At 43.2% G+C, this 12,712-nt stretch overlaps 2 protein-coding genes across 2 annotated transcripts; one reads left to right on the forward strand and one right to left on the reverse strand.

Moving 5' to 3' along the window:
* Positions 1 to 1,660: 1,660 nt before the first annotated feature.
* Positions 1,661 to 3,880, reverse strand: LOC134181453 (protein SLC31A2-like). Its single transcript, XM_062648729.1, has 4 exons — positions 3,405 to 3,880; positions 3,261 to 3,333; positions 2,508 to 2,700; positions 1,661 to 2,116 (listed from the first exon to the last, which is right to left on the reverse strand). The coding sequence occupies exons 1-4, from the start codon at positions 3,735 to 3,737 to the stop codon at positions 1,906 to 1,908; spliced, it is 810 nt and encodes a 269-aa protein (XP_062504713.1). The 5' UTR covers positions 3,738 to 3,880; the 3' UTR covers positions 1,661 to 1,905.
* Positions 3,881 to 4,739: 859 nt separating this feature from the next.
* On the forward strand, positions 4,740 to 12,712 carry LOC134181442 (copper-transporting ATPase 2-like). Its single transcript, XM_062648722.1, has 19 exons — positions 4,740 to 4,855; positions 5,112 to 5,609; positions 5,672 to 5,971; positions 6,063 to 6,214; positions 6,917 to 7,078; positions 7,138 to 7,220; positions 7,291 to 7,441; positions 7,502 to 7,612; positions 7,669 to 7,791; positions 7,851 to 7,942; positions 8,384 to 8,666; positions 8,738 to 8,866; positions 10,068 to 10,475; positions 10,546 to 10,690; positions 10,778 to 10,915; positions 10,976 to 11,118; positions 11,183 to 11,386; positions 11,804 to 12,024; positions 12,360 to 12,712. Exons 2-19 carry the CDS (start codon positions 5,126 to 5,128, stop codon positions 12,490 to 12,492), a joined length of 3,462 nt encoding a protein of 1,153 aa, XP_062504706.1. The 5' UTR covers positions 4,740 to 4,855; positions 5,112 to 5,125; the 3' UTR covers positions 12,493 to 12,712.

Raw genomic sequence — 12,712 nt, forward strand, 5'->3', positions numbered from 1 at the left:
GATACAAGATAGGTATGGATATATTTAACGTCTAGAGCCTGAAGGTGGCGGGCCCCATAGTTGGCGGGCTCATGATCAGCGCTAGTGTGTGCCATCTAGAAAAATAAATCAACAAATAAATATTATCACCTTGTAATCACCAACAGCATAACGGATGATAACGCCGCTGCGACCAATCTCCGATTGAAATGGATATGCTTCCCAACAAACTATATATATATATATATATATATATATATATATATATATATATATATATATATACATATATATATATACTTATATAAATAAATACATATATATATTTTTAAAATTTCTTTTACAATGTTTCATAATTGAATAAAGATATAGTCCCACCACCTAAAGGTGAGCGCAAAATACAACTCTAAACATACATGTATGAGTCCCATTTATCAGAAACAGAGCTAACAGCTAATAACGCTAAAATCATTTTTGAATTATATTTCCAAAAACAGACAGATAAACGTTCGTGTAAGTAGGTTGAAGCCTTGCTAATAGTAAATCCACTGGTGATGGTAGTCTTCCTAGCGATGTCTGTGAGTACTTCGAGGCTGGATGAAGACCATATATATCCCATCGAGTTCCTTTGGCAATTTTCTATAATGGTCTGTTCCACTCTAGAAAGAGTGAATTTACAACTACTACTAACTTCAGCAACAGCATGCAGTTAGTATAGCTACTAAAAACCTTAGCATCTCCTAGCAGTGCTGAGTGAAACTCATTACTGCAGTCTAGTTGGATCTGGGATGTTACACTTAATTGGGAAACGAAACCACAACAGGTGATTTCCGTACGCGGAGTTGGTATAGTCTTGTAGAGTATCTACCAGCTACCTTGAAATGTAAATAATCACAATTAATTAAGATTAGGCCATTCGGTCAAATTAAACTCAGTAGAGGTTACAGAAACATTGACGTTTACTCGAACTTTTAGTGGTTGCCATAGCGACTATGCTATCTACTTTGATCGCACTATTGAAACACTCGTAACCAGTTTTGCTACGCAAGATTACATGTCGGTATTGCAAAGCTACCCTAAAAATATTTATAAAATATTTAAAAATGCAAAATTCTAGTATTGACGCGATAAAAGCAATTTCTAAACCGAGAACCGATCTGAATTGCTTGCAGTGTACGTTTAGAGTGCATGACAGAATGCATTGGCGTACGCAGGCATGTTTCCAGGTTGCCCGGAAACCCCCTAGAGGTGGGCGTTACCGCTAACGGTACACAGATGTCTGGGAATTCGAGGCTTTGTTGTAGCACTTGTCTAACGCGCTGTCTTCTCACTGCTACACGTGCCGGTCAGGAATGAAGCGTCAGTTGACATTGTCGCAGTTTGTAACAGGGCCTACAGCTGCTGAAGATGGAGCCCTCGGAGCGGAGGCTCGAATTGACAGTCAGCCGAAGCGGACAAAGATGAGAGTAAATATCAAATATCAATTAAACCATTAATATCAATATTAATCTAGATATTGATATAAAAACAGTTATTAAGATTAATAATATTGATATTAATATAAACAGATCAATAGTATTGATATTAATATGGAAACCCCCCAGAGAAATCCTGGGTACGCGCCTGGAATGATATGGTGTCGTCTGTTCTGTGGTCAGGGTAAGTTCTCCCCACACCTCTGTTTAGATTGATGTTGTTGGAACATAGTGCTGATTAATTAATTGTCGTGTAGACCGCATGCATGTGACTACTTGCGAGAGACTGAGTACAGTATATCCGCGATGCTTACGCATCTATATACGAACGGAGAATACAGAACAATCAGAGTACCCTCCTATGCACGTACAAAACATTTACACAGTTTAGGTACATCAAGAAACGTGCAGGTGCAAATACAAATATCGTTCTAAATTAATTGCCACAGCCTTAATGGCAGTGTTCGCTCAGTTTGGAGACCGTTGTTGGATGAGCAGTGAAGATGTAACGGGCAACAACAAAGTAGCCAATTCCGCCTCCCATCACAACGCCAAGCAGCAGCCAAACGTTGTACGTCATGACAGCCAACATGAGAAGATAGCTAATCAGAACTTGTACCATGTGCAGAACGGTCTGCAACATGTGGTCCCCTAACGGAAGACTGCACAGAACAAACGGCGATTATAATTAATCTTTCTCACTTCAATAATAGTATAACAGGCGCGGATCTATAGGGTGGCCTACCGGGCCCAACTCCCAGCAAGCTAGCAAGCCCTACAGCCTTCCGTGACCAAGAGAGGCCTAGTGTACACTCGGCTGGGCTCGAACGGTTTACCAGTGTCACCGATAATCATTTATGCGAGGCTGTTTATAATCACGTGCAAAACAATTAATCTCGCAAACAAACGAGTTTTAATGCTCTTCACGTATTTACATGGATCGCCTTCTCAGATGTCAGAAATGGGTGTGGCTAGGCTAGACGGTCTGACCCCTACTGGAAAATCCTGAATCCGCGCCTGAATACCATGAAATTGGTCGATCTAGTAAAATACCGAATAAATTGCTTTCGATCACTGGCCGCGTTTTCTTGTGCCTGCTGCTCGTTGCGCGGCGGATTTTTGTGTCCTTCGAGAGCATCTTGTTCGACTCTTCTCAGCGTCATTGCCATGAGCACTTCCCGTAGCATCTTCAAAGCCTCGTAGAGTGCTGCTATCACAGCTAGTCCGATAGTGGCTCCCGCAATGACTATACACAGCATTACACGACATGATATTTGATTACACAGATCCGTGTCATTGCATGTCTAGATAGGCATAGGCACCGTGAGGGCATGTCACGTGACAACTGGTCGTAACGACGACTGGGCTGGGGCTAGGGTTAGGGTTATAAGGTTAAGGTTAGGGTTAGGGATAGGGTCAGGGTTAGAGATAAGGATAGGGTTAGGGTTAGAGCCAGGGTCAGGGTCTGGATCAGAGTCACGGTCAGGGTCAGGGTCAGGGTCAGAGTCAGGGTCAGGGTCAGGTTAGTTAGCGTCCGGGACCACTTACGGCAATACCGGACCAACCATGGCAACAACATGCAACTTGTCTGGGAGACCAGTTATGTCAGAAACAAGTGATCGCCGGACCAGTTAGGACGGGGGACCAACTATAGCGTGACAGACCAAAGAGGCCACGGCCTTCGTCCCTCATCGGCATTAATATAGTAATTAATCTCAAATGCAATAACGTTGCACACGATCTTTGGTCTCCAAACTTCGAGAAGTTTCGCATACTTGCAAAATGACTACTACAGTATCTTCCTACCTCCGGCAGAATCGAGGTTCCACCCTTCAAACAGCAAAGGCGTGTCTCCCACGAGATGAAAGTACATCATCATCTAAAATGTAAACGCACCACGTTATCGATTAGACTAGCAGCGTCGGCTAATAGATTGTGTGCAGAAAAGACCGAGTGTCCCGTGTTGTGACTTCGATGCAACGTGGTGTCACCGTGAATGCTGTGCTGGTGGGTGTCGCTCTTGTTGTGGGCGCTGCTATTGTCTATCGCTGAGGGTTGCAGGCGGGGGCTGTGATGGTCGTGATTCGAATGTAAGTCGTGGTTCATGAACTCTTCGGTCGGTTTAGCCGTTGCAGGAGCGGATGACTGCTGGCCATGGCTGTGACTATGCCTGTGAAGATGGTGATCGTGATCAGACGCCGAAGACGTCGCTTGCACTAGACCGCCACAAAGAGCAACGAAAACACAGAACCGCGATTGAAGGGAAAAATGCAACACGGTCATTTTGTTGTCTCAAGCGGATCTAACTCGTTATTGACGCAATCACGTGGACTATGAACGCCGGGCTAATGAGAGCAATTACAAAGGCGTAGGCAGAACTACTGTACGGCCAGTCCACTTTGGCCTGATGCTGAATGGCATCAACTTTTGGGTTAAAGTATGCAGATGATTAAATACGTAATTTATATGCGACAAATATTATTGCGCGCTTTGTACATGTCTGCGTATGGTTTTGGTTGTGTGCCTTGTTCGTACACTGCACTTGCTTTCATTACACCTCCCAACTATCAGCAGACCGAAGGGTTACACCACGCCTATATAGCTACACTAGCACACGATAGGCCAAACTATTTGCTGTCTACGCCCCTGAATTAGTTATTCGTCCGCATTGATTAGTGTGGTGGCCTACTACTCGTATAGTAAAGAGCATGCCTTCATAAAACAATAACTATTGACGTGATCGTAACGATATGGGTAAGTAACAAAAGAGTAATTAATTTATATACCCATTCGCTCATTACTACTTTTCATTAGAAGCCCAATACAGGGGCCACACATTGAATTGATTTTGCAGTATTTTATAATGAGTTCTTCATTAAGTTCTGAATAGTGTTAAACTATTCAAATTTTAATATTATATAAACTTTCCTTGTATTGACAAATGCATATTTATATTATCATTTGCATTGAAAACCTTTCTGCAGATAGATGGAGATAACAGTAATAGTCTAAACAACCTGACTAATTAATGTAAAAATTAAAAATTCGTTATATAAACTAATAAATGATAAAATTTGTTTTCTGCCATTGGAAAGACTTGCATCCATACTCACTACGTCTACAATTTTCTCTCAATCAATGTACAAAAATTGTAGTTGTAAATGACTTGCAATAAATATATTTAAACATGCTTACTCAATCTCAGTGGGAGCAAATGCATGCAGCTTAGCAGACGTCACGTGATCCACCCGCTCCTACGTGATCCACCCGCTCCTACGTGATCCACCCGCTCCTACGTCATGCAACTACCAGACGGGTAACTCCAGTTCACGGATCAACGACAGCTACGATTTACTTATGGTGTACGTAGCAGCTTACTACGAAAGCAAAGTGAACTGCAGGTAGCGACCGAAACGCAACGAAACATAGATACTACGAGTATGCGTTAGCTATTCTAGTCTAGTAGTTAGAGATGTTTCTTACTAGTTGTTGCCGGAGCAGCTAACTGTTTCGGCTAAGAGCATGTAGTATTTGTTGGTCGTTCTGGATAACTAATCTAGGGGACTGACCCAGCTCTATTGTAGGCGTGGCTAACGAATCATGTCGACCATTAATGCATTGCTTAGTTGGAGCCTACAACCCTTTTTGCCTTTTCAGATTTCTCTTTCGGCATGGCAGCTACGACGAAGGTCAAATACTCCGTGGAGGGCATGACGTGTCATTCATGCACGAAATCAATCCATAGTGCAGTCTCCGAGCTGCCCGGGGTCCAACAGGTCGACGTCTTTTTGGAAGGTGCATGTGCAACTGTTGTCTACGACGCCGATCTAACTAATCCTAATGCGATCAAGGAGACGATCGAAGATTGTGGCTTCGACGTCGAGACGGTAGTGATCGAAAGCCTCGGCCGGAGCGATCAACACGAAAGGTCCCCTTGCAGAAAGCAACAAGATGTGACGTTCGACGTCGAGGGCATGGTGTGCCACTCGTGCGAAAAGAGCATCGAAGGAGCTCTCCAAGAGTTGAACGGCGTTCTCGATTGCAGAGCGTCTCTCGAGAGAAATCAGTCGTGGATACGGTACGACACTAGCCGAGTGTCAGAAGATCAACTGAAAACTACCATAGAAGACTGTGGATTCGACGCCAACGTATCGGGCAAGTTGTGTTACAGTTCTCTGCACAATGAGCAATCGCGAATGATATGTTGCCTAGAACAGGAAATCCGTGGACACCTGCCGGAGTTAAGGTGTTGTCACGAGTAGATGAGGTCTCCGGAACACAATCAGAAAGCAGTTTACTTGTGCAAGATCGCTTGGGACGACGTAGAATATTCTCCAGTTCGTACGGTTCTTGTGCGAAGAAGATTGAACCCAAGCGGAGAGCTCAGACTTATAATCAAAGCTGTGCAGGTCGTATCACAACAGGTGGGCGCAAACGGACTGTCACAGTTAATCTGACGGATTTGAAGTCTGACAACAGGTCGAAGTTGCTCGAAAAAGAACTGAGAAGCAGAGAAGGTATACAGTGTTATACGTTCTCGCTCTAGATTGCGTCTTTTTTTGTTCCTAAAGTTTATTGTAAATACGCCCCTTGCTGTGATCTCTCTAGGCATAATGGCAGTCCGGGTCGACAGAACGTTGGGAAAGGCAGACGTCACTTATGATCCTCGGTTTATCGCATCCTCCACGGTAGTGAACGGTATTCACGAAATATCTCCATCGCCCGATCACTCGAACAGAGTCGAGACTCTTCAGCTTGTGGTATGTACGCGTTTCCTGTCTACTCCTACTTAGCGTTCGCTATCGTTTACATTTTTGGTGTTCCGGCTCTATAGGCCATTTGAAAAACCAGACGCTGTGCCTGTCCGAAATTTTGTAACGCCCTGCTCGAATTCTCTTTTGCGTTTTGTCCAAATTATTCTCAAACTATAGTATTCTCCCTCTAGAATACGGTTTGATAGGAAGTAGGCAGACAGAGCACGTGTGCTTATGGCAATTAAAGACACAAGGGACTACTTCATTTGCATTAATGGCAATAGTTCTATTTGATATTTTGGGTTAATAGTTTGCACAAAGCATCTATCTGTTAGTCTCATGGTGATAATTTCTGGTTATCCGAGACAATCTAATAGGCTAAAATGGCATGTTCTAACCATAACTAGATTATCAAAAGACAGCAATAGTATAGCAGTCTGGTCTTTGGAAGAATATGCAGGAAAGTACACTAGTATACATACACAATAGCAATTAACGGCAATATGAAAAAAATAAGTGTAACAGATTTCATGACTAGGGACAGGTGGACTGATTTCTATTCATTGGAGGCATATTGTTAATGAAACTCTGGCTGGAACAGCGATTGTCTAGTGAAGACCGGTCTATTAAATATAGTCTAACTCTTGCCGTGCACGGGAACCTCTATTGTTGTATAGAAATTCTTTCTTATATCGTCTCTGTTAAAAGGTTACTGGGATGTCGTGTGGTTCTTGTGTCAACCTAATTGAGCGGACGTTGAAGAAGAAAGCTGGAGTCAAGAGTGCTTCTGTGGCTCTCTCCACGGGCATTGCTCGCATCGAGTACGACTCCTTCGTCATTGGCCCTCGAGACATCATCTCAGCAATTCACGTAGGACAGTTTGCAATAAAACAAACCCACGTCTCTTTTGACATTGATACGATTGATAGTCGCTGGGTGAATTTACTGCCACTCTGCCTGAAGCGGAGAAAGGACAAGGTAACCGACTTGGTTATTCAAAGCAAATCAAAAAGTGAACTAATGTTTACCTCGTGGTTGCTTGCTCTAATAACAATTGCGTAAATTGTCTGTCTGTTTTCTAGATGGTTGATAACGTTCTTAATCTGTCTTGTTTTTGCTATTCCAACCCTCGCGGTCGACTTCGCTCTCGATAAAGGGTGCGATCAGAGGATAATAACGGACGGATTGTCTGTACACAATCTCGTTTTGTTCATCTTTAGTACTATTGTAATGGTACGCAAACCGGGTGGTCGATAAGATGTTTGCTTGCCTAGATATTTTGGTGTGGTATAGGTGGCTGCTGGACGACATTTCTTCGTTTCTGCGTTCAAGGCCGTGTCTCACTGTAACGCCAACATGGACGTGCTGATTTCCCTCGCTACGTCCATCGCCTATTTGTATTCTGTAAGTCGCACTTGTAACAATTTGAGAATTTCTAATAAAGGAAGATTTCAAAATAGTTGGTTGTGTTGGTGGTTGCCATGGCAACTCAAAAACCGTTAAGCCCGGTCACGTTTTTTGATACTCCCCCGTTGCTGTTTGCATTTATTGCTCTTGGAAGACTGCTGGAATACACAGCCAAAGTAAGAATTCAGATTATGTACACCTTCTGTTAAGCGTCTCATGCTGTATTTCTGAGCAGAGAAGAACGTCTGATGCTTTGTCCAAGCTCATGGAACTTCAACCTAAAGAAGCAATTCTTGTTGAGCTTGGGGAAGAAAACACAATCATCAAGTAAGACCAGTTGAAACTGCTTACTGGATTAATACTGACGTGCTTGTGCTACCTAAATACGTGGTATGCATTCCATAAATTGGCGTCGCTAGGCATGGACCTGGTGAGCCATGGCCTCCCCAACATTATTAGTACGTGTGCCTTTTTGAATGATAGACAATTAAGGTCTTGTAAAAGTTACACCCTAGCAGCTGGCCTCCCCAATTTTGGAAGCCCAGCGACGCCATAGCTTGGGCGATAATCGTAGGAAGTTTTAGAGCTTTGGAGGACGATTATAATTGTGCTTTATTGCATTTGGCAGTAATGCAGTGAGGCAAGAAAATTACAGGGAGACATGACTCCTTTGACCATCACGATTCCTCTAAGCACACCCATTTCATACCTAATCTTTTCTCGCACTTTCTTGCCTTTTCAACCTCTGCTATGTTTTCCTTTGTGTAGAGAGGAGAATTGTAATATCGATCTTATCCATCGTCACGACGTCGTGAAGGTCATTCCGGGGGCAAGGGTGCCCGTCGACGGAGTTGTACTGGACGGGCAATCGGTCGTTGACGAATCTATGATCACCGGAGAATCAGTACCCGTCATGAAGACGGCCGGAGAGCCAGTTACAGCTGGAACTATTAATCAAAACGGTAGACTGTTGGTTAAAGCTACGCAGGTTGGAGGAGACACCATGCTGTCTCAGATAGTCAAGCTTGTGGAAGAAGCTCAAAATTCGAAGGTGCAGTGACCGTGTTTCTTTACGCGTGCTTTGTCTTAGCGGTGAAACATGATGTAAACACTGTTAAATAGCCTCAGATACAGCAGTTTGCTGATAAAGTGGCCGGCTACTTTGTTCCCGCAATTCTTGTTCTGTCTGCAATAACATTTACGGTATGGAGCGTTTTGGGACACGAGTACCCCAGTCTAGCACATCTGGTGGTGAGTATATTGTTTAATTAATTAATGTATAAAGCATTCATTAGTGCAACTGTACATGTATTCAATTGTCTGAAATAAGTAACCTGATTGTACACATGTACTCTGCTGATGGTACAGTACGCAGACCGCTTGAACGTAGTAAGCATGTTGAGCATATATAATACTGTAGATACGGGTACAGTAGTAGGCAAAGCATTCAACATACATAAAAGGCGGTGTGTGTGTGGTGTGTGTGTGTGTGTGTGTGTGTGTGTGTGTGTGTGTGTGTGTGTGTGTGTGTGTGTGTGTGTGTGTGTGTGTGTGTGTGTGTGTGTGCGCGCGCGTACTTTCGCGCTTGCAACCCTAAGACTGCTAAAATTCCCAGCTCGATCATCATGAAACTTTGCACACAGAACCACGGTTTAATTGTTTGTTGACTGCATGGCTTTTATAGGGTCCTATACCGCTATATAGACGTACGCAATTTCGGCTCCCTCCATCTGCCTACTGCTAAAGACAACTGTTTTCCGGCCTCATCATGCAAATACGGTGTCAGCAAAGACAATCTGACATATGCATGGTTGTATTAACATAGACAAAACTAAAATGCATATGATTTTATAGGACGTTGGCTTAATTAACAAATACCTTCATGGAACGAGAACGTGATATTTACAGATAACATTTTCTTTGCGGGCAAAGGACAGGCTGCTAAGCTAGAAAATAGGGTGTCGGTTGCATGGCTTTTCTAAGTCCACGTTCGGATTATGGCCACAGCCTTAGTGACGTGTGTGCACGTTGGCTATTTCCATCAAAGGACTGGAATGACTGTCATAATTAAGATGACATGCATGCATGTCATAAAAACACAAACGCATGCATGGTTATAAAAATGTAGGAAAACGATGCGTTCTAATAAGGGAATTAAGTTGGCTTTATACTTCAAATTATTGAATAGTGTGTAGAAAGTTTGTAAATAGAGGTCATGGTATAGTCTGTAGTATGCAGACACATGCACTGCTCCTTATATATACATACATACATATATATATATATATATATATATATATATATATATATATATATATATATTACCTGTTCTCTACCCATCCGCATACACGCATAAGAATTCTGATTTGCTTATGCATGTTATAAAAATAAGAATAAAAAAGGTTTGTTAAAAAGCTCATTTTTCTTGTTGCCTAATATCTAATGTATTTAGGAAAGCAATTGCACCTACAAAGGAGAAGAGATAACTCTAAATGCATTTGGTAATGCCGTGGAATTTCTGGATGTTGCTTTCTTTACCGCGGTCGCGGTTCTTTGCATCGCCTGTCCCTGCGCTCTCGGATTGGCTACGCCCACCGCGGTTATGGTGGGGACAGGAGTGGGAGCACAGAACGGTATTCTTATTAAGGGTGGCGAGCCTCTGGAAACGACGCACAAAGTTTCTACTGTTATCTTTGACAAGACGGGAACTCTAACCGAGGGTAAACCCAAAGTAACAGTGATGCAAACGTTTGTTGGTGTTGAAGTTTGTACTCCGGAGTTTGCGTTGGCCGCAGCAGCTTCCGCAGAAAAGGACAGCGAACATCCCCTGGCTTCGGCGGTGGTGGAGTACGGGAAAGATGTATGCGGAGAAAGAATTGTTTTTCAAATTGGGTATTAAATTTAGAATGTGCAATTGTGTTTGGAACTAGATGCTGGGAGACGAAAGGTTGGGTCAGCTTTCTTCGTTTGAAGCCGTCGCTGGAAAAGGTGTGAAGTGCAAAGTGTCCGGCTTGGAAAAGGTTCCTGCAGTCAGCAGGCAATCATCATCAAATTCGACAACAAGAGCTATTGCAGGTATAGACAAAACTGCCTAAAAGCATTGCCTTCTCTCTGTCTTAATTATTCTAGTAGTTCTCTGCATACGTGTGTTTACGTTTGTAGTTGAGGGATTGCATGACGTTCTGGTTGGTTCGAGAAAGCTGATGCTGGATAGCAACATAGCTGTTCCTGTAAACGTTGAAACGGAACTGATGGAGTTGGAGCGAGACGCTCAAACAGCCGTGATTCTTGCCATCGATGGTGAGCGAAAATCGCGGTTTCGCTTGACGGTCGCGTTGTTTAATCTCTTTTAATTCTAAGGTCTTGTTATTGGAATTTTGGCCATTGCTGATACCTTGAAACAGGAATCCGCCAAAGCTGTCGACGTTTTAGGAAAAATGGGGTTGAAGACGGTGCTCCTAACCGGAGACAACGAATTGACCGCCAAAGCTATTGCTCGTCAGGTTCTTTCGAATTCTGCTTTCATATATCATGTGCCAAGGGACTCTAGACATGTGGTACCGTTAGGTTGGTATACTTACCGTACGGGCTAACGTACTTCCAGCCGAGAAAGCTGAGGCGGTGAAAGAGCTACAAGAAAACGGCGAGATGGTTGCCATGGTCGGAGACGGTATTAACGACTCTATTGCGCTTGCGCAGGCGAATGTTGGCATTGCTATTGGAACGGGGACGGACGTCGCTCTGGAAGCAGCAGACGTCGTGCTAGTCAAGGTATGGCTGTACGTGGCATACTGATAGTTACCAAGCGCTTACAGCAGCTAGAAAATTAAAGATTAGACACACGTGAACGGAGCGTCGACATGACAGACGCCTGATCCAGAGTAGATAGATAGACATTTGCACTATAGTCTTTAGTCAAGTGCAAATACTGACGAGTAAACGCACAGCTTAAGGCATAAACTAGACAAACAGATAGTAATTAAACCAGTTTCTTTGTCATTATTATAATTAATTTGAGAAGGACTGCTCCAAATGGGAGCTCTTAATTGCAATGATACAATATGAGCCCTAGATATCGCTTGAGCTCATGTAGAGAAAACGAACGAGTAGACTCAGTACCAGACGAGCCACGTGTGCATATTATGGTTACATATTGAGCTGTAGTGTCTTTCTTGTTTGTTGGAGTAGGACAATCTGATGGATGTTGTAACGGCCATCGACCTTTCCCGATCCACCGTTCGTCGAATCCGTTTGAACTTTGCCTGGGCAGTTGTCTATAACATGATCGGTATACCGCTAGCGGCGGGAGCTCTCATAACGGTCGGACTCAGACTTGCTCCCTGGATGGCGGCCGCTGCGATGGCAATGTCATCGGTAACTGTCGTCACTTCGTCTCTTCTTCTCAAGTGGTACGCACACTAGTCATAAGTATACATGGCAAATATAAAGTAGAGCGCCACATATATCCGGACAGTTTGGACGGGAGGGTGTCTGGTTGTAGGAGACTTGTTTAGATAAGCGGTATCACCGTCACTATCATTGTCTCCGTTCAGCTCTGTATTTATGCAAATTTTTGGTCTATTTCATGGCTCTGGTTTTGTGCATTTGATTTTGCACCACTGATTTGGTGGTCAATTGATGACCACGTGACGGACAATAAGGTGGCGCTCTACTGTAATAACTATATAACTACAAATGTACATTAATAATTAATTAAGTGTATTTATACACACTTGTTGTTTAGTTATCGAAAGCCTAGGTCAGCGGAGCCTTCGTCAGAGTTCCAAAGAGATGACGCAAATTCGGGAATGAAGTCTACGCAATCAAGAAAGGGTCCTAGAGAATACGAGCTGCTGCTGTCCTCGGAAATGGCGTAAGTTGACTGTTGTTTGTCTCGAAGAAGAAGAAGAAGAAGAAGAAGAAGAAGAAGAAGAAGAAGAAAAAGAAGAAGAAGACAAAGAAAAGGGGGACGTCAAACATTTATGCAGTAATAAGCGGTTTAGCCAAAATTGTGTTGTGTACTTCGAGATTTTGTGCTAGAACTAAGCTCTCATGTAAGAATTTTCTCTGATATATATAACTCATTTCAAGGTATCT

This window comes from Corticium candelabrum, chromosome 1 (assembly GCF_963422355.1).
Source record: "Corticium candelabrum chromosome 1, ooCorCand1.1, whole genome shotgun sequence".
Classification (NCBI taxonomy): Eukaryota; Metazoa; Porifera; class Homoscleromorpha; order Homosclerophorida; family Plakinidae; genus Corticium; species Corticium candelabrum.

Excerpts from the sequence above, each read along its gene's own strand:
- LOC134181453 (XM_062648729.1), bottom strand. The coding sequence starts at position 3,737 with ATGACCGTGTTGCATTTTTCCCTTCAATCGCGGTTCTGTGTTTTCGTT. Across the intron at positions 3,334-3,404 it reads GTCACAACACGGGACACTCG|ATGATGATGTACTTTCATCT; the intron begins GTCTTTTCTGCA and ends TTTACATTTTAG. Across the intron at positions 2,701-3,260 it reads GAACCTCGATTCTGCCGGAG|TCATTGCGGGAGCCACTATC; the intron begins GTAGGAAGATAC and ends TGCTGTGTATAG.
- LOC134181442 (XM_062648722.1), top strand. The coding sequence starts at position 5,126 with ATGGCAGCTACGACGAAGGTCAAATACTCCGTGGAGGGCATGACGTGT. Across the intron at positions 6,215-6,916 it reads TCGAGACTCTTCAGCTTGTG|GTTACTGGGATGTCGTGTGG; the intron begins GTATGTACGCGT and ends CTCTGTTAAAAG. Across the intron at positions 7,792-7,850 it reads TGCTGGAATACACAGCCAAA|AGAAGAACGTCTGATGCTTT; the intron begins GTAAGAATTCAG and ends ATTTCTGAGCAG.